Source organism: Phyllostomus hastatus, unplaced genomic scaffold (genome assembly GCF_019186645.2).
Source record: "Phyllostomus hastatus isolate PE091 unplaced genomic scaffold, TTU_PhHast_1.1 phas_contig_64, whole genome shotgun sequence".
Lineage (NCBI taxonomy): Eukaryota > Metazoa > Chordata > Mammalia > Chiroptera > Phyllostomidae > Phyllostomus > Phyllostomus hastatus.
In genome coordinates, this window is record NW_025333928.1 from 10,393,785 (window position 1) to 10,412,092 (window position 18,308).

Genomic DNA, 18,308 nt, shown 5'->3' on the forward strand with positions numbered 1-18,308 from the left:
GAGGCTGAAGATTCCCTAACAAATGATCCATTACCGGTCTGGAAAAGTGAAGGTGAGAAGCCACATTGAAGGGGGAGAGGGCAGGGCAGGCCACCTAGGGACGAGTCCTGGCCTTGCCACCAGCTCTGTGCCTTTGAGCAAGTTCTCTGTCTTCCCTGAGCCTAGGTGCCTCTTTCCTAAAATAGGATAATAGTCATTCCTATCATATAGGGGGCAGCAAGCATTTAAGGAGTGAGTGTGTATGAAGTGTTAGACTGGTGTCTGGCATGTGGTTGGCTCACAGGATGATGACTGTAACAGAATCAGTAATATCATGGCAGCTCGGGGATTTCATGGTAGTAGTGATTTAGTATTACAATGACTACATGTGTAGTTGTGGGGGGAGTGCAGATGGCACAGACCAGACTAGACACTGAATGCAAAGAATGTGTATGTGTGTAAGACAGAGAATCATAGAGATACACACAGACAGAGAGACAGACGAAGAGGGAGGGACAGCTATACAGAGAAAAACAGGGGAGAGGAATAGAGAGACAGAGAGAGAGAAAAAGAAAGACTATGAAAGTGCATTTTGCATTTACCTCCTGTGATCAGAGCACAAGCAGATCAGAGACAGGGTGGAGCTAGGGACAGAGAACTGGAGCTAGGCACATCCAAGCCCAGCATTCACGCTCAGCCAGTGCGGCCACTTCCACCTCCACTCCCCACCATGTGGCAGTGTCTGAGCCCCCCAGGGACTGGAAGGCTTGTGGAGCGCCAGAATAGCAAAAACACACCCAGGTGGTGCTGGGGCGGAGGACACTTCCCAGGGTGACTGAGAAGGTATGAAGCCAAAGGGGCCTGTGGATGATTCTGTCTCGATGAATCCAGTTCAGGAAAACACACTCCAAGGCCTAGACCAGAAGCAGGAAGACAAAGGGTTGGGCGCCTGGGGGACCTGGAATGGAGCAGGGGGCAGGGAAGAAGCAGGGGTCTCGGGTGGTTGCTGGATTAGAGCTGAGTCTGGCCAGAATCCCTGTGTGGGGCGCTGGGCTGGGCTAGCTCACAAAACGGTGCCTAGGCTGGTGCCATTTCGGTCCCCAAAGGAGACCCATGCTGTCCCTCTTGCCCAGCACACCGGTCCTTTTCCCCTGCTGTCTCTTCAAGCCCCAGGTCAGGTAACTTCTCCTCTGTGAGACCTTCCTCCACCACTGTTACCAGTTCCTTGTCTGTCTTCCCAGAATCATTCTAAATATTTTAAAAATATATGGTAGCATGGCACACTCACTTTTCTGTGCCTTGCTTTTTTCACTTAATATTTCCTGGAGGTTATTCTTGGCCAGCATATTTTAATCTACCTAATTCTTTTTCATTCACTTATTATTAGCTTAGTCAATATTTACTGAGCACTTATTATATGCCAGGCACTCTTCAAAGCACTGGAGACACAACAATAAACAAAACAGACACCATTTCTACCTCCTAGGGGCTGGCGTGCTAGTAGGAGAAGATATTTAATAGGTAAATATACAAATGATGTATCAGATGGTGACAAGTGCTATAAACATGGGGAGGGGTCTCCTATATGGTTATAGAAGGTCATTAGGTAAGGGGATATTTGAACAGAAACCTGAAAGAAGCTGAGTTACTTATTGCTGGGTGACAAATTACCCCCCAAACCGTAGCAGCTTAAAACAGCAAATATACGCTGTCTCACAGTTTCTGTGGTCAGAGATCTGGCTCCAAGGCTCTCATGAGATTGCAGTCAAGCTGTGGCCTAGGGCGTAGTCACCTCAATGCCTGACTAGGGCTCAGGGACCTGCTTCCTAGCTGTTGGACTGGGAGCCCCAGGTCCTTGCCCTGCCAGGCAGCTTCTCCCCAAAATGCTCACTACATGAGCTTGCTTCTTCCAGTGTAGGCAATCCAAGAAAGGGGAGAGCCCAAATGGCAGCGCAGTCCCTCTAAACCCTAATGTCAGAAGTGGCATGCCATTACATCTGCTATATTCTGGTAGTCAGCGAGTGCAAGCCACACCCCAGTGGAGGGGGTCCCACCAGAGTGTGAAATACAAGAGGCAGGGATCGTTCGGGCCACCTTGGAAGCTGCCTGACACAGAAGGAGAGCAGTGGGACACGTGGAGGTCTAAAGGGGGGGATGGCTCAGGCAGGGGGACAGCAAGTGTGGAGGCATGGACGTGCCTGGTGTGTTCAAAGGACATCAGGAGGCCAGAGTGGCTGCAGAGCAGTGAGAGAGGGCAACAGGGGCAGGAGATGGAGATACAGATTCCTGTTGGCATCACTTAATCCACTGGCCCCTGTTGGTGAATGTCTAAGGTGTTTTAGTCCTCTGCTGCCATGCATACCTTTGTCCATATATCTTTGTCCACAAGTGCAAGTTTGTCTGAGGGTAAATTCCTGGGGATGGAATTGCTGGGTCAAAGGAAGGTACATTTTAGGTTTTGACAGCCATCGCCTACTTCCCCTCCAACAAGCTGACCCTCCTGCTGGCCCCCTCTGAGGCTCCTCCTTGCCCTTGACTTTCCCGGTCCCTGCCTGGGCCTGCAGGCCCATCCTGGCTGTTTCACACTGAAGGGTTGTGCTGTCTCCCCAGGCTCCTGTCTTTCCTCGACCCAGCCCCTCCATCCAGGTGGCTGTTGGGCTGCTGCAGATGGCTGGGGAGTCTAAGAGCCCCTTGGGGGACACTTCCCCTTGATGGCAGTTGTCCCTGCTGGGAAAACTCTCCTCACAAACAGCATCTTCTGTGTGCTTTTCCCAGGGCTTGAAAACTCCCTGATGGCTATCGTGGGACAAGTCGAGTTTGCATTTGCCCATCATTTGTCTCTGGGAAGATGGCCGGCTGGCAGAATCTGCCCAAGGACAGAGCACAGAGAACATATGGCCTGGAAGGAGAGGCTGCTGCCCCTCCGTGGGCCCCCCACCCTGGCAAAGCCAAGCTACATGCTGCCCACCTGACATTACAAGGCCTGGAGAGGCCTGGGGGCTCTGAGACCCACTGGGGAGGAGACCACATAAAAGTCATCAAAAATCTATCCAACAGTATGCTCTGTGTACAGTTTGACTATGTATAGTATGACTATCAATGGGGGAAGGGTCACCTCCCTCTCCTTAAAACCTCCCAGTGGCTTTCTGCTGTGTTCTGAGTAAAACCCCATGCCCTCCCCAAGCTGGTCCCTCCCTGCTCCGTGTGCCCCATCATGCCCCATCATGCCCCTCCCCAGGGTCCAGACACACTGGTCCCTTCTCCCCACCCCAGGGCCCTGACAGTTGCTGTTCCGTCTTCCCTGGACCCTTCCTAGCCTTTTTCATGACTGACTGGCTCCTTATCTTTTGAGTTCCAGCTTGAAGTCCAGCTTGAAGTTTAGAGAGACCTTCCCTAATGATCACATATGAAGTAGCTTCCCCCAGTCACCTTTTGTCTTCTCACTGTTTCCTCCTTGAATTACATGTTTATTGCCTATGTCCCCCACCTCAATGCAGCTCCATGAAGACAGGAACTCTGACTTGCTTTCTACTGTGTCCCCAAGACTTAGGAAAACATCTGGCACACAACAGGTGCTCAAGGAATATTGGTTGTATGAGTGGATGTGACTAGGTATTTATTCTCCCCACATTTCAGATGAGAAAACAGGGGCTCAGAGATGGTAAGTGACTTGTTCATGGACACACAGCTGGGAAGTTGCAGAATTGATCATCAGACCCTGTGTCTGACTCCAGCTCAGTGGTCCTTCCAGGCTAGATAGCCATGTGAATGTTGCTGTCTGCACAGAGAAGATGGACAGGTATCAGGCCAGTGTTTGGAACTTGAAGACTAGTGATGTCTGCACAGGTGTGCCAGGGCATCTGGGAGCCTGGAATGAGGGGCTGCTGGATCTTCAATCTCCTCCCCCTGAATAAAGACAAGCCACGCACTGCCCACAAGACTTTATAAAGTTCTGGCAAGGTCTGGGAGCTCCAACGAGGTGGAGACCACAGAAGAGTCAACCAGTGACAAGACAAGCAAGATCTGGGTCACCACCCAGTGTCTTCCAGAAACCCCACATTTGACCTGATCCTCCTGATCTTGGCTTTTTTGGGGTTCCATTCCTGACAACCTGAAGCCGCTTCTGGAGACTCTTGTCCTTTTTCCTCCCCAAGCCAAGTTTTCATTTTTCTTATCATCATGCTTAGGTGTACCTCTTCTCCTGAGGTTCAGATTCATGGGAGGCCAGTGATAGTATCACTTATCTAGAGAACTTGGCCCTTCAAGGGACAGCAGAGAAATACCTGAGTTCCCACTCTGGAGCTACACCATCTGAATCTCCGCATACATTCTTAACCTCTCTGAGCCTCAGTCTTCTTGTCAGTTAAAGAGATAATAGTTCCTCACAGTAGTTCCGCCCTCATCAAGCTCCCATTCAGAATCAAAGAGATGGTGCATGTAGACTTCTTAGCTGGTGTGCACAGTCAAGTATTCCATGATGGGAGCTTCATACTAGTCGCCATACAGCCCATGTGTCACCCTGCAAGGCCTTCCTTACTCCCCCAAGTGTGCCTGGGGCACCCCCCTCTGCATTCTCTCAAGGCTCCCTCCCAGCTTGATTGCTTGCTCTCCCCCATCCTTCTCCATGAAGACACACATGTTATTCTTGAATCCCCTTTGCAGGGACACGTTATGGCCAAGCAGAGACAGCAGTAAGTGTATTTTTAATGTTGACCTGGGACTCAGGCCCGCCCAGTTTGCTGGGGGAAAAGAGTGAGCTGAGAGCGGCAGGTGGGTGGGGGTGTTGGGAGTGGGGTGGCATGGTCCAGAGGAGTGGGATGGCACAGGCTCCATCCAGGATGTGCCAGCCTCCAAGGGGGTCGGACCTGGTGGGCAGAGCACTGTGGCAGGAGTCTTGGAGTCAGGGGGCAGGGTGTGGATAGGGGCTGGCACAGCCCCAACACATGTAGAGTAGTGACTATGTTCCAGGTGCTGTTCTGCATACTCATTGCTCGTCATCATAACTAGATGGGGAAACTGAGGCATGAGAGCATTTAACAGAACTGCCCAGGTCACGGGGTCAGTAAGTATTAGAGACAGGACTTGGACCCTGGCTGTCTGACTCCTGGGTTCACACTGTCCTACCTCCCGTGTTGGCACCTGAGAGGGCTGCTGGCTGGGGAAGAGGCCCGGCAAGCAAATGGGGTGGGAGAGATGCTAGTCTGGGTTGGGGAGGTGGGGTGACAGGGCCTCAGGGGACTAGCAGAGCTGGGAGGGGAACTTGGCAGTTTGGTTGGGGAAGGCCTTTGTCAGCTTGGGCTATGGTGGTGGGGTGCACAGGGCCACTCCCAGAGCAGGTGTAAGGAAGGGAGGCCCACGCTGAAACCCACCCTCCCCACCCTGGGAGGCCTGGCACAGGAGCAGGGCAGCCAAGCCTGTGTCCACGCGGCCGAGCCTTGCCGGGGCAGGCAGAGCCAACTTGGGGGCATCTTCAGGTGCAGCCTGCCCCTTGGGCCTGCCTATAGCTGCCCCTCACTCGCCTTTGCTCCCCAGCCTCTTGCAAACAGAATTTCAGGTCTCAGCTCAGATGCCACCTCCCAGAAAGAACTGTCCCAACCTCCTTGGCCAGACTAACTACCCAATCACTTTTTTCCTCACCCCCCTCTTTTCCTTCATGGAGTTCATTAAACTCCGAATTTTGGATTTGTTTTTTTTATTTTCTATCTTTTTTCATAAGAATATCATCTCTGTGAGGGCAGGGAGCTTGTCTGTCTCATATGCTCCTTTATTTCCTGAACCACAAAGGGAGCCTGGCATATAGTAAGTGCTTAATAAGTATGTGTTGAATGAGTGAATGAGTGAATGAGTGAATGAGTGGAAGAGGCATGATGGAATAGTAAAACATGTGGACTTGCAGTTGGGCAGACCTGGACTTAAACACACTCTTTTTTCCATGCTGTGTTGCCCTGGGTGGATTGCTTTACCTCTCTGAGCTTCACTTACTCATGTATCAAATAGTGTGTAACCAAACCTGGCCTTCCTGGAGAAGGCAAGGATGACTTGAGACGTGGGATTGTCAAGTGCTTTACAAACTGTGAAGCGCCCTGGGGAGGTGTTGCTCTCTGGAGCTTTTGCAGCAAGGTGCCACTCATTTTCCTAGCGTGCAGGCAGCTTTCTGGGCAGTGAAACTAATTGGATGTATCACAGCATTGCTTCAGGGAAGTGTGGAAGCTCAGAGCACTTAAAACCTAAATGGCCAGAGGAGTAGGATTTGCATTTCCACTAATGCGAGGGGAGGGCTGGAAGGGTAGCTGTGGGAGGAATGTTCTCAAGGCTGCACAGGAAGGACTGGGCTCTGAGCTGAGGGAGCTGGCAGGGGGTAAGCTGGGGGCCTGAAGCCTCAGCCAGAGCCCATCTCGGGTTTCTCTGTTCAGGACAAAGTCCCTCGTGGGCCGAATGGGAGGTGATGGGGGGCCCACTGCTTGAGACCTGAATACAGTGCCTATAACTTGGGCACATTTAACTCTCCGTTCCTGGGAGAAGGCGTTGGGGGTGGGGGGTGGGGGGCTAGACGAGGAGCGTAGGAGTCAAAGGCAGCGAGAGATGGAAACAGAAAGAGAAACACAGAAACAGAGAAAAAAGCCACAGGGAGGGGTCTGGGCGCCCCCATGAGCACATGCCCAGGACGGTCTGATGGGATGGGGCTGTCCAGCGAGCTGCCCCTGCCCCACTGATTTGGTAACGCAGAGAGCACGCTCCCACAGGCGCGGTGCGGAGGATTCCGGGCTGGGCTCCATACCGCCGCCCTAACGCGGGTGTCACGATGAAGTGAGTCAGCCGGCGCCTTTTCAGTTCCCCAGTGCGCGTAAGTGTCGTATTTACACCATCTTCGGTTTATTAAGTGTACACTAGTGTTATGTCTAAAAACAATGTACACAGTCTAATTTTAAAATACTTTATTAAAAAAATTTATTGTTGAAAAATGCTAACCATCATCTGAGCCTGTTGGAAAAATGGTGCTGAAAGGCTTGAAACCTTTAATCTGTAAAAAGTGCAATATCCACAAAGCACCATAAGGTGAAGGGCAATAGCGCGAGGTGCCCCTGTCATTAAAGATCCTTGCTTTTCCTGCCGCGGGGGCCCCAGAAGTTTAGCCCATTTCTTCCGCCGGTGCCCAACCCGAGAAAGGCCACACGGCCTGGCCAGAACAAAGCTGGCCTTAATCTTCAGAGGGAAAGGGGGCACCATCTTGCAGATGGTGCCCCCTGAGGGGTTCCCAAGCAGGTCACACACATTGTGGGGCACTTTAAGAGCCTGTTTGTACCTGCCCTGAGACAGCCACATCCTCTGTGCCCCTGGGCACCTCAGCCCTCCACTCCTCCCTGAGTCAGAATTTCCCACACTTCAATCACCTGCATTAGCATTTTCCTCTAAACCACTCAATTTTTTTGGAACTTAAATTTATTCAGAAAGGAAGCATCAGGTCACTACCGGAACTGAAATGCCAGTGTCACTTGCAATAGAGAGAAGGGAGCTGTAAAAATAAAAACATTGCCATTGTAAAAATATTTATGGGGCATCTGAGCATTTCAACAGGGGCAGTTTTGCCCTCTCAGCCCCCACCCTACCACAGGGGCATTTGTAGATGTCTGAAGACACCTAGGTTTTCAGGACTTGGGGAGGGGAAGTGGATGTCCCTGGCATCTAACCAGTGGTGGCCAGGCATGCTTCTAACCGCCCTGCAATGTGCAGGATGCCCCCACAGGCATCAGCAGTGCTGACATTCAGAACCCCAGTCTAAGTGAAGCTTGGGCTCCCAGAGGGGCGTGCCCCAGACCTGGGAAGCTCTGACCTGGTGGGTGACTTCTCCTCCTTCGGGCTCAGCTGAAACGCCCTGCCCTTTGGGTGCCTTCCCTGATCCTGTTTTCTAACTCTCTGGCCCTTGCTTCTGTCTCCCCCACTGGAGCACAAGCTTCCAGCAGGCAAGGGCCACATGGGCCTCGTTCAGCTCCTTCTCCAGCCCGTAGCGTGGTGGTTGGCTCTCAGCAGAGCTCAGCAGTTACCTGTCAAATGAATGGATGAACGTTGGGCAGAAAAGAGGTGAATGCCGCTCCTGGGTTCGCCAGCATGTGTCAGGCGCTTGCCCTCTCCTCTCACCTGCGCACTGGGCACATTAGTGTGCACTGGGCACACTGGCAGGGCTGCTGTGCACATTAAGTCCACAGCAGGTGTCAAAGTCCCTGGGGAGCGTGGAAGGGGTCCCTGGAGAGACTGGGGCTCATTCCCTCATTCATTTGGCCTGCCGTCATTATTGAGTGGCTGTGTTCTTGTCGTTCGGGGTGGGGTTTTTTTGTTTGTTTGTTTGTTTTGTTTTAAGATTTTATTTATTTATTTTTAGAGAGGGAAGGGAGGGAGATAGAGAGAAACATCAATGTGTGGTTGCTGGAGGTTATGGCCTGCAACCCAAGCATGTACCCTGGCTGGGAATCGAACCTGCGACACTTTGGTTCACAGCCAGTGCTCAATCCACTGAGCTACGCCAGCCAGGGCCCGGGGTGGTTTTTAGTGTGCTCCTTTCACTCTCAGAAGTGTCCTGGCTTGAATGATAAATGATACGGTCTTCTCACCCTCGGGCCTTGGTGTCCAGTGAGGGACGTGGAGAGCCGAGCTGGTACTTGTGGCTTCAAAGAGCTGTTGGCACTGGTGCCTCCCCTGCCCTGCAATCTGTCTGTTGCCCCCATCTCCCCCCGGGCCCCGCTCTCACTAAGCTCAGGGATCTCCACACAGCAGCAGCACCTAGAGGCCGGGAGGTGGGGGGCGCGGCTGGGACCTGCTGGTAAGGCACCACAGGGCAGACAGAGCCCGATCGTGCCCAGGGTCAAGGGTGGTCCCCCAGAGGCAGACCAAGTCCAAGGCACGGGCAGAATGTTGAGGTGGCGTGCCAATGCTGCGTGAGTTTCCGGGGTAGAGAGGTGGGAGAAGGCAGAGGGAGAGAGGCAGGCCTGCGACTTGGGGGGGTTGCTCATGTCCAGGGGACCTTTCCCCTCTGCCCTGCACTGCTGGGTGAGACCACCAGCTTGCTTTCCTCTCTTTTCCCCACCATCACCCTCGAAGTGAGGGGGCCCACCTTCATCTGTGGTGTTTGTGAACATCCAAGGCTGTCAACGTGGGCCTGGTCCTGAGAAGAGTCGTATGGGAGTCAAGGAACAGGACCGAAGTGGACGTCCTCTTTCTGCACAGAGGCCACACTCGCTGTGTCCATGAGCCCAGCTCCCAGGAGGTCTGCTGTCCGCTCGGGCAGGGCAAGGAGACTTTGTGGGGCTGACTCCACCCCTCTGGGATGCACCAGAAGGGGCCTGTGGTGGATGCTGGGGGCCCCTTGGAGGCTGCTCTGCTGATGTCTCCGTACCTGGACTCAGTCTGCCCTGACACCCCACCTTCTTCTCCTCCTCCTCCCCTCACACCTACGGCCCTGTGCAGGCAGCTGCACCTGGCTTCCAGGTTGAGGGGGAGAGAAACCAGCTCTGCTTGATCATACGTCCTTCTATACCTTTTCATCGAGCACCTGTAGGTAGGCTTCTGAAATCCCTGAGGACTTGGGCTCTTGTTTTCTCAGTCTTCCTGACAGCTGTGCCCTGAGGCCGTGAAGGTCTCATATCTAGTTACCCAAATGCAGGAGGGTTCCAGGGAACAGGGAATGCTGAGGGTGGGCATACCTATTAATATCAACAATTATTCCACCACTGGTTGCCCTGGACTACCCCACCGATCACCAGGAGCTGCGTCCTGGCCTCCTGACACATTCTAGACCCCACCTTGGTGGCAGGGGTGGGAGGGCCTGAGCCCACCCACTGCCTCTGGGCTGGATGGGGGTGACTGGAATAGCCGAGGCTGGCGGTGGGGGGAGACTGAGTTGACCTGCACCTGAAGTGGGAAGGTCTGCCATTAAATACCACCTCCGATTTGGGCCACTTTGCTTTAAAAGACACTCTGAGAAACGAGCAGAAGCCAAACAAGAGTGATGCTAATGACTCAAGTGGTCTAAAATGAGACCTTTGGAGAAAGGGGAGTAATTGGGACAATCTGGTGCCAGGAAGGCAGGGTTGGGGGGCAACTCAGTAATTGCTGAGCTCCCGAAATGTTCCTCTTGAGAAGATGCCAACCGCTCACCCCCTTGTCCTCGGAGGGCAGAGCAAGAAATTAGCTTAAATTGGAGCTGGAAAGATTTAGGTTATGTGTAAGGAGGGACTTTTTAAACCCTGAAATATGCTACCCAGAGAGGCTGCGGGATCTCGGGAGAGTGTCTAAAAATAGCCTGTTCTTTAAAAATAGATCTGGGCAAGCTTTAAACCTGGCATCAGCTCAGCTTCTTGGGGATGGTTTTAAGTGCAGGCGGACCTGGCCGCGTGGGGTCCTCCCTCGGCCGGAGGGCACAGGGGACGGCCAGCCTTTGGTCTCTGCTGGGCAAACATCAGGGGATTCAGATACACCTAGATAAAGGGGTTCATTTTTCCTTCTGCCCCAGCTGATTGGTGTCCTGAAATGCCAGCCTTCAGGATCTCAAAGTTTTCCTTCGGTGGGAGGAGATTTCAGGGCCAATGTTAACTGGGTCAGTCCCACTGAGGCCCCCCCCTTCCCTGCTCCTGACTCAGGGCTTCCCAGTGCCCACGGGCTCCTGTCCGTTTCCCGTCTCAGCAGCGCTGGGCGTTCTGTGCCCCCCACCTGCCCGCCGGCCCCCTAACCTCAGCACCCTTGGCCCGGCACCCTCCACTCTGCCCCTCCCGGCCTCCTCGCTCCTACCTTTCTCATTCTCCACCTGCAGCCAGAGGTCTTCGTCCCCTCGCCTGCAATTATGCAGCTCCTGCCCAGTGCCCTCAGGGAGAGCCCGAACTCCCTGCGGAGGCCCCAGAACTTCTTGTGCAGCGTCTTGTTTGGCCCTCCAGCCGCAGCTCTTCCCACCCACGTGTCCTGCCCAACAGCCCCGCCAAACCGCTCTGCCTGTGCCTCAACGGAAGCTGGTTCCACAGCCAGGTCACCCTCCTGCTCCCTCTGACCCTCCGGCTCTCACTTCAGATGCCACCTCCTCTAGGCGCCTTCCTGACCTCCCACCTGAGCCGGGCCCAGAGGCCCAGCTAGGCTTCCCACAGCCCCTGGGCTCCCCTTGCGGCTGCCTGCCACACAGAAGTCCCAGTGTGTGTCTCTCCCGTTCCGCCCCAGCGGGGGTTGTCTCCCTTTGCTGCCGTCCTGCCCCCTCTCCTCTGCTCAGCCTCCTCCAGGCCCTGACCGGTGCGCCCCCTCCCCCGCCCCCGTGTCTTGTGTCCTGGGCACAACGCGCCTGGGACGCTGGCAAATCCAGACCGTGCCTACGTGCAGAAGAACATTTGTTTAGACATGAGTGCTCTCGGAGTGTTCTGAGTAACAGCTTAGACAGCATGTTTAAAAATAAACTCTATTATAAATTAATTAATCAGCTGCCTCCCTGATATCTCAATTAAATGGAGCGTGTGTTAGCATAATGCGGCCAAACCCTGCGAAAGAGAGGCGGGCCAGATGCAAGAGGAGTCCTGCATCTGGCAGTGCGCCTTTGCTCCACGTCCCGCCACAGCGGCGTCTTTCTTAGAAGGGGTCCCTGGGCCAGGCGCCAGCCAGCCCCTGCGCAGGGAGGCACCAGGTTGTCGGCACTCCCATGTGACCTTCAGTCTCAGGAGGCCCGGCTGTGCATCCCCAGGCTGACTCCTTTCCCGCCACCGGGTCCCCACCGCCATGGTGCCTGGGCGCACTTTTAATCCGAGTGCACAGGGCTCCCGCGTGTGCAGCACTGCCCCAGGGCCGCACGCACGTTTGCAGTTTGTCTGTGCTTTCCCACTCTCCGCAAAGACTATTTCCCACCTTCTCCCCCTCCTCCAACCCCTCCGGCCACACCCAGGTCTGGCTCCCGGCAGGTGGCCAGCCTCCCCGGGGGAGCGGGGAAGCAGAGCTGCCCCAGCCCCCGCTCTGCAGTGCAAACTGCCTTTCCCTGTTCCCTTGAGAGCGGTTCCAGCTCCCGTCAAAGCCAGCCCCTTTGTCTTTCTGGAACCCCCACGCCCTCCTGGCCTCCTTTCTCCCTTGCTCCTACAGTTTCCTCTGACCCCTCTTCCCCGGGGCCTCTGCCTGCGTTCTCTGCCTCCCCTCTTCAGGGTTCTTCCCCGAAGCCCAGGCCCTCTCGGCGCTGACCCCTGTTTCTGCCTTTCCACCAGCAACACGCTTGGAAGCCTCTTCTGTAATAGTGGCTGTTGCATCTCCTCTTCCTGTCAGCCTGTCCCAGGCAGGCGTCTGTCCCCAGTGGCCTCCATGTTGCCAAATCCAACAGTCGTTTCTCCGCCTTCAGGTTTGACCTAATGGGCCGCTACCTCCTCCTGACAGGAGCCCTCGGAGGCTCCTCTGGCACACTCTTCCCCAGACGTCCACGCCGCTGCCTCCAGCTCCCTGTTCAAGCCTCTGCTTTAGTGCCGCCTCCTCAGAAAGGCCCTTTCTGACCACCCGGTCTGGAGCGGCCCCTGGAGCTCCCTGGTGCTTTGTCCCATGTTATCGATCTCAGCACTGTTCCCTGCCTGAAATTTTCTTGTGAGGTTAAATGCTCGTTGTCTGTGTCTCCCCACTGGCAGCTGAGACCCTTGAGGGCGGGGGTGCCTGTGTACCCGTTCCAGCCTCTCCCGCCAACCCCCCGGAGTGGTGTCTGGAGCGTGAGTAAGTGAACGAACGGTCACTCTGACATTCGCTCACTTCCACGGCTTGCTCTCCAAAGTCTTCAGACCCGGCCCTGTCCTCACTCAGCCCCATACGCCAGACCCCAGACCCCGCACACCAGCCAGCCTGACAACCCCAAGCACCTCGCAGTCAGCAGTCGCCTAGTCATTGAACGAGCATACACTGAAGGCCCACGGTGTGCGGGCCCTGGGCCAGGAGCGGGGACTCCCTGGAAAGCGGAGCAGACCCAGCCTGGCAGGCCTGCACAGTGCGCCCCGGGCACGCACCCGCTCGTGCACTCGTTCGCTCACTGTGGGACACGTGCGTGTCAAGCCCTGTTCTGAGTGTTCTACAAGTGCAAGTCACTCACCCCTCAGCCTGCAGGCCGGCAAGTCCATTCGTGGCGTCCGGAGTGGGGAGGTTCTGGAAACCGCGGGAGGAGAGAGCACGGCGGTGGCTGTCAGGGTGGGCCCACACGGGGAAGCCTCGCCGGCAGGGAAGCCTCGTTCATCCAGTCCCCCCTAATTTAGGGGGTTCCGTAAGTCACCGGAAAGTCATGTTTTACAAGTTCAGACGAGTTGAAAACCATACCTTCTGCTGAGGGTGTGTCCGGCAGGCGGCCCTGGTTGGGGACCTCACTGGGCAGAATGAACAGGCGAACGAGCACGCTCCAGAGACGCGGGCGAGGGGCAGGTGTCTGAAGCAGAATCTTAACAATGCAACTCGAGTGTCTCACCAGTTGCAATTTTTATTTATTGAATTTTCTTAAAGCATGGCCTTTCAGATTTGGGAATAAATGGAATTCAGTTGAGAAATCAATGCTTTTCTAAACCAACAATTCAGAAAATTAATTATTCTGCCAAACAGGCCGGGGCTAGCTGCTGGGTCCAGCTGAGAGTTCTCGTATTAAAACACCGCTCTGTCCCCATTGTCCCGCCGTGAGGAGTGGTCATCCTCGTGGACGTTTTCCTTCCTCGGTGGGTGCTCCCTGCAGCTGCCAGTGGCTCGTAGACGAGGAAATTGAGGGGCCAGAGGGCTCAGGGAGCCTCTGGACTGGCAGGGCGAGGAGGAGACCAAAGACGGGCAACGGCTGAGGTCTGGAGAGCGAGGCCCCGCCCTCAGGAGGATCTGTGTGGCTGAGGGAGGGGTCGGGGCCACCGCAGGGCGAAGCTCCTGGGTCGGGCGGCACCTGCAGAGGGTGGGAGCCCTGGGCAGGGAGGAGGAGAGACGCATCCTTCCAGGCAGACTCTGCTGCACTTTCTGCGGACTGAACACACTGTTCAGTGACACGGGGACAGAGAGCGGCCTGTGGACCCGCGCACGTGTGGGGCTTGGGGTAGGAGGAACGTGTCACTTAGAATCAGTGGGGGAAGACTGGTCTATTTTATAAGGGTTCAAAGTGATCAGCTGTGCATTCAAGAACAATAAGTTAGATCTTTACCTCACGCCAGTCACTGAGATAAATTCCAGAGGAAATAAACAAACGTGTATATATGTGTTAGAAAAATACAGGAGAGTCTGTTTATGGTGTTGGTTTTCTTAAAATAGACATAGGAAGTGCAAACCAAAAAAGAAAAGACTGATAGGTTTGATGGTATCAAATATCAAAATGTGTGACAAAAGCAGCTTTATTCATAATTACCAAAAATTGGAAGTGACAAAACTGTCCTTCAATAGGTGATGGATGAGGTACCCGAGGTCCCTCCCAGTAGTAGAATGCTGTTCAGCAGTAAAAAGAAGTGAGCTCTTAAGGCACGAAAAGCATGGAGGAGACCTGAATGCACACTCCTAGGTGAAAGGAGCCCGTCTGAGAAGGCTTTGAGATGAATGAGTCCAACTGTGTGGCCTCTGGAAAAGGAAAAGCTGGAGATAGTGAGGAGATCGGTGGTGGCCAGGGGTCTGGTGGGGGCGGGCGGAGCACAGGGGAGTTTTAGGGCAGTGACGCTATTCTACACACCACTACACGTTTGTCAGAATCCGTGGGAAGTGCAACACAGAGGGACCCGTAGTGCGCACCGAGGACTGAGGCACCGACAATGTGCCAACACTGGCTCACCAGCTGTGACAGACGTGCCGCACTCCCCATGGGGCGGCGGGGGGGGGGGCGATGGGGGCTCTCTGCACTTTCTGCTCAATGTCTCTGTGAGCTTAAAACTGCTCCCAAAAATCAGCTCTGCTAATTGTTTAAAAGGAGGTGTTCTGTACATGGGGAAAGACAAGCAGCAAAAACTGCTTATGGTCCATGCAACAGACAGGACTGTGGAAAAGGCTGAAAGATGCAGAAAGCACTCCTATCATTGATAATAAAAAAGACTAAAAAAATAAGAAAGTTGACAAAGGATACAGACACACATATTTACAGAAGAAAAAATAGAAATGATTAATAAGCCTGTGAAAATGCCCAAGCTCACTGATAGTAAGGAAAATACGGAACTTGACACAACGCCGAGGCCTCCTGCTTTCCCGCGCAGTGGACGAAGTTACCAGAGTTTGCAGTCCCGGGCACCGGTGAGGACGAGCGCGAGACCTGTCGAAGGTGCTCAGGGCAGCACTGCCTGTAGAGCAGGAAACTGAAGTAACTTCAAGGCCACCAACTGATGCAGTAAATAAAGCATGGGACATCATTATCAAAGATCCCATGCAAAAGTTCCAAAGAATAAGGTATATTTGTTGGCAAGTTCACCAAAAAATTGTGCCAGGCACCTAAAAATAAGCTGTCCGTGTGGCTCACACCCTCGTCTCCTCCCTCCAGCAGAGCCAGGGCAGAGGGGACCAGAGAGGCTTCTGGCACACCTGCCAGCCCACCCAGGATGGGGACTTGGCCGTCTGAGAGCCTGGCAGAGACGGCCTGGGGGATGCTAAGCCTTTACGGGGCTCTGGAGGTCGCCCTCTGCCTGGCCTTCCTGACTGAAGTGCCCCTCACAGCCCTAGAAAGTAGCCCTCACCTGAGGTCAGAGAGCGGTGGGAGGCATCCACAAGAGGCTGTCCCTGGCCCAGAGACACAGACAGCCACCTCTGTGTCGCTTTTGAGTCCTCTGTCTCCATCAGGCCTGGGGTCGTGTGCTGGAGCCTCTGGAGTGAGCTCGGTGATCAGGGCCATGAGCTTGCAGGCGTGGGTATGAAGAGTAAAGGGGAGAATGATGGAGGTCCCAGCCTGGCAGAGTGCTCGGCGCACAGTAGGCGCATAAGCGTTACTGGTTTCCTTCCTTTGGTCACCTAACCTTTCCCTCCTCATCAATACTATTATCCCTCCATCTTTGTTTTTTAAAAGATTTTATTTATTTATTTTCAAAGAGAGGGGAAGCGAGGGAGAAAGAGAGGGAGAGAAACATCAGCGTGCAAGAGAAATGTTGATCAGTTGTCCCCTCTCACTCGCCCCCAACCAGGGACCTGGCCCAAAACCCAGGCATGTGCCCCTACCAGGAATTGAACTGAGGCTCTTTTAGTTCACAGGCCAGCGCTCAGTCCACTGAGCCACACCAGCTAGGCTATCACTCCATCTGCAAGTTCAATCCACACCAGTTACCCACACACTGAGGTACCCATGAGGGTTCCAGAGGCCACAGTCGCAGCAGAGAAGTGTCCCAGGCTCGTAACGACCGTGGTCACTGTTATGATGGCATGTCCAGTGGGCATCAGATGCTGAGGCTGCCATCTCATCCACCCTCCCCCTTAGCTGTTGTAACCCTCATCTCAGGGTTGGGGGCGTGAGGCTCAGGGGGTGAAGTGCCTGCCAGGGCTCCAGGGTGAGATGTGCAGGAGGAGGGCTCTCGCCCAGACCCCTTGGGAGCGAAGTTCTCCCTGCCAGTGGGCTCAGAGATGTTTGACCATGAACCGCAGAGAAATGGTTCATATTGCAATCAGCACTCATGCACAAAACAATACTTACTCCTGCTGCATTCGATGGTGGTAGGTGTTTCTATTCTGTTCCATTCTTATTTCTGTAGTGCTGGTTGCAATCCAGGAAGCTGCTTTCCTGATCCACTCATCTCGTGAGTTAAGACCTGACGACTGGAAAATGCTCTCTAGGCTCCCTCTCCCAAACCACCTTCCCATGTGGGTATCGGCACACAGTGGCCCACGGGCTCACCCGGCCCTGTGCTGGCGCCTACGAGCCACGCACGGCTGCCCTGTGCTGCAGAAGTGGATGCGACAGTCGCACCAGGACCCAGTGGCCCACAGAGCCTAAAACGGTTACTTGCCTGGTTCTTAACAGAAAAATCTAGCCATCCAGACACAGAGCTGACTCTGCCTCCACTGTGTACACTTTCCCAGGGCTGCCCTTTGCCCTCTTGCTCAGACTCGAGCTCTTTGGCTGGCTCAGAAAACAGCCTCCCTCTGGCTTCCTGTGCTCTGGTCCTGCCAACCATTCTTCCCGGGGGGTCCGAGCTCTTCCCCAGCACCGACAGGCCCGTGGGGGTGCACAAAGCCCCGCCGTGCCTCCTGATGCCTTCTCTGCCCCCACAGGCCTCCTGGGCATGGTGGCCCACATGATGTACACACAGGTGTTCCAGGTCACCGTGAGCCTCGGCCCTGAAGACTGGAGGCCCCACTCCTGGGACTACGGGTGGTCCTTCTGGTGAGTGGCTTTTGTTCTTCAGACATGAGTTCCCCGAGGTGGGCTGGGACTGCAGTGACTTAGCCTCCCTGGGGGCCAGAGGAAGGCGGGGGTAGCCCAGAGTGGGCAAACTATCTCGCGTGGTCCGAACCCAGACCACCACCTGTTTTCATCAGCCCTTGGGCTAAGAATGAATTTTACATTTTCTAATTCTAGGTTATAAATCAAAGAAGAATATTCTGTGAAATATGTGAAATTCAAATTCAGTGTCCATAAATAAAGTTTTATTAGGACACAGCCACGCTCATTATTTATGTATCGTCTATGGCTGCTTTCACGCTACAGCGGCCGAGGTGAGCAGTGGGACCGAGGCTGAGCAGCTCACAGAGCCTAAAATATTTACTGCCTGGCCCTTTATAGAGAAGGTTTGCCAACCCCTGTCTTCTCTGCCGCTGTGAGGGTGGAGATGGAAGCTGGCAGGATCCAAAGGTGGGCGAGCCGAGGAGGGTGCTGGGTGGTCCGATGGGTTAGGGTGACACCCTGAGGGGCCCTGAACACGGGGTACAGGAGTCGCCCGCAGAGCATGGTGTGCAAAGGGCAGACTCAGGCAGGACTCTTGTGCGTATGTGCGTATGAGTGATAGAATCCCAACTTAAGTAAACAAGGGTCTGCATTTGTTTACTTAACTGAAGAATCCAGGGGTATCAGCTAGGGGGCACGGGTTGTGACAGGAAAAATGCCCAGACACACTAGTCTGAGCACGTGGAAGTGCACGGGTTCCTGAAAGTGGAAAGTGCAGCTGCGCTAGGGACTTCAGGGCATGTTTGACCCAGGGGTGCTGACGTCATAAGGGCTGGGTTCTCCTCAACCGTGGTCACCGGACCATTGCCCCTCACATCGTAACTCTGCCCCCACTCAGGCTTCCCCCCAAGGCTGCTGCGTCTTCCCGCACATACAGGCAGAGACAGGGCTACAGTTTCCCTGGCGTTAACTGGAATCCCCAGCCTCCCTCTGAAGAGCCTGACTTTGGTCACTTTCTCTCTCTTGACTGGTCACCGTGACTGAG

At 54.4% G+C, this 18,308-nt stretch overlaps 1 protein-coding gene across 1 annotated transcript in view; it reads left to right on the forward strand.

Moving 5' to 3' along the window:
* Positions 1 to 18,308, forward strand: part of GSG1L (GSG1 like) — a 204,015-nt gene that overhangs the window by 143,891 nt on the left and 41,816 nt on the right. The window contains exon 4 of the mRNA XM_045849131.1: positions 17,152 to 17,263. Coding sequence (XP_045705087.1) covers positions 17,152 to 17,263 — 112 coding nt within the window. The remainder of the gene's footprint in view (positions 1 to 17,151; positions 17,264 to 18,308) is intronic.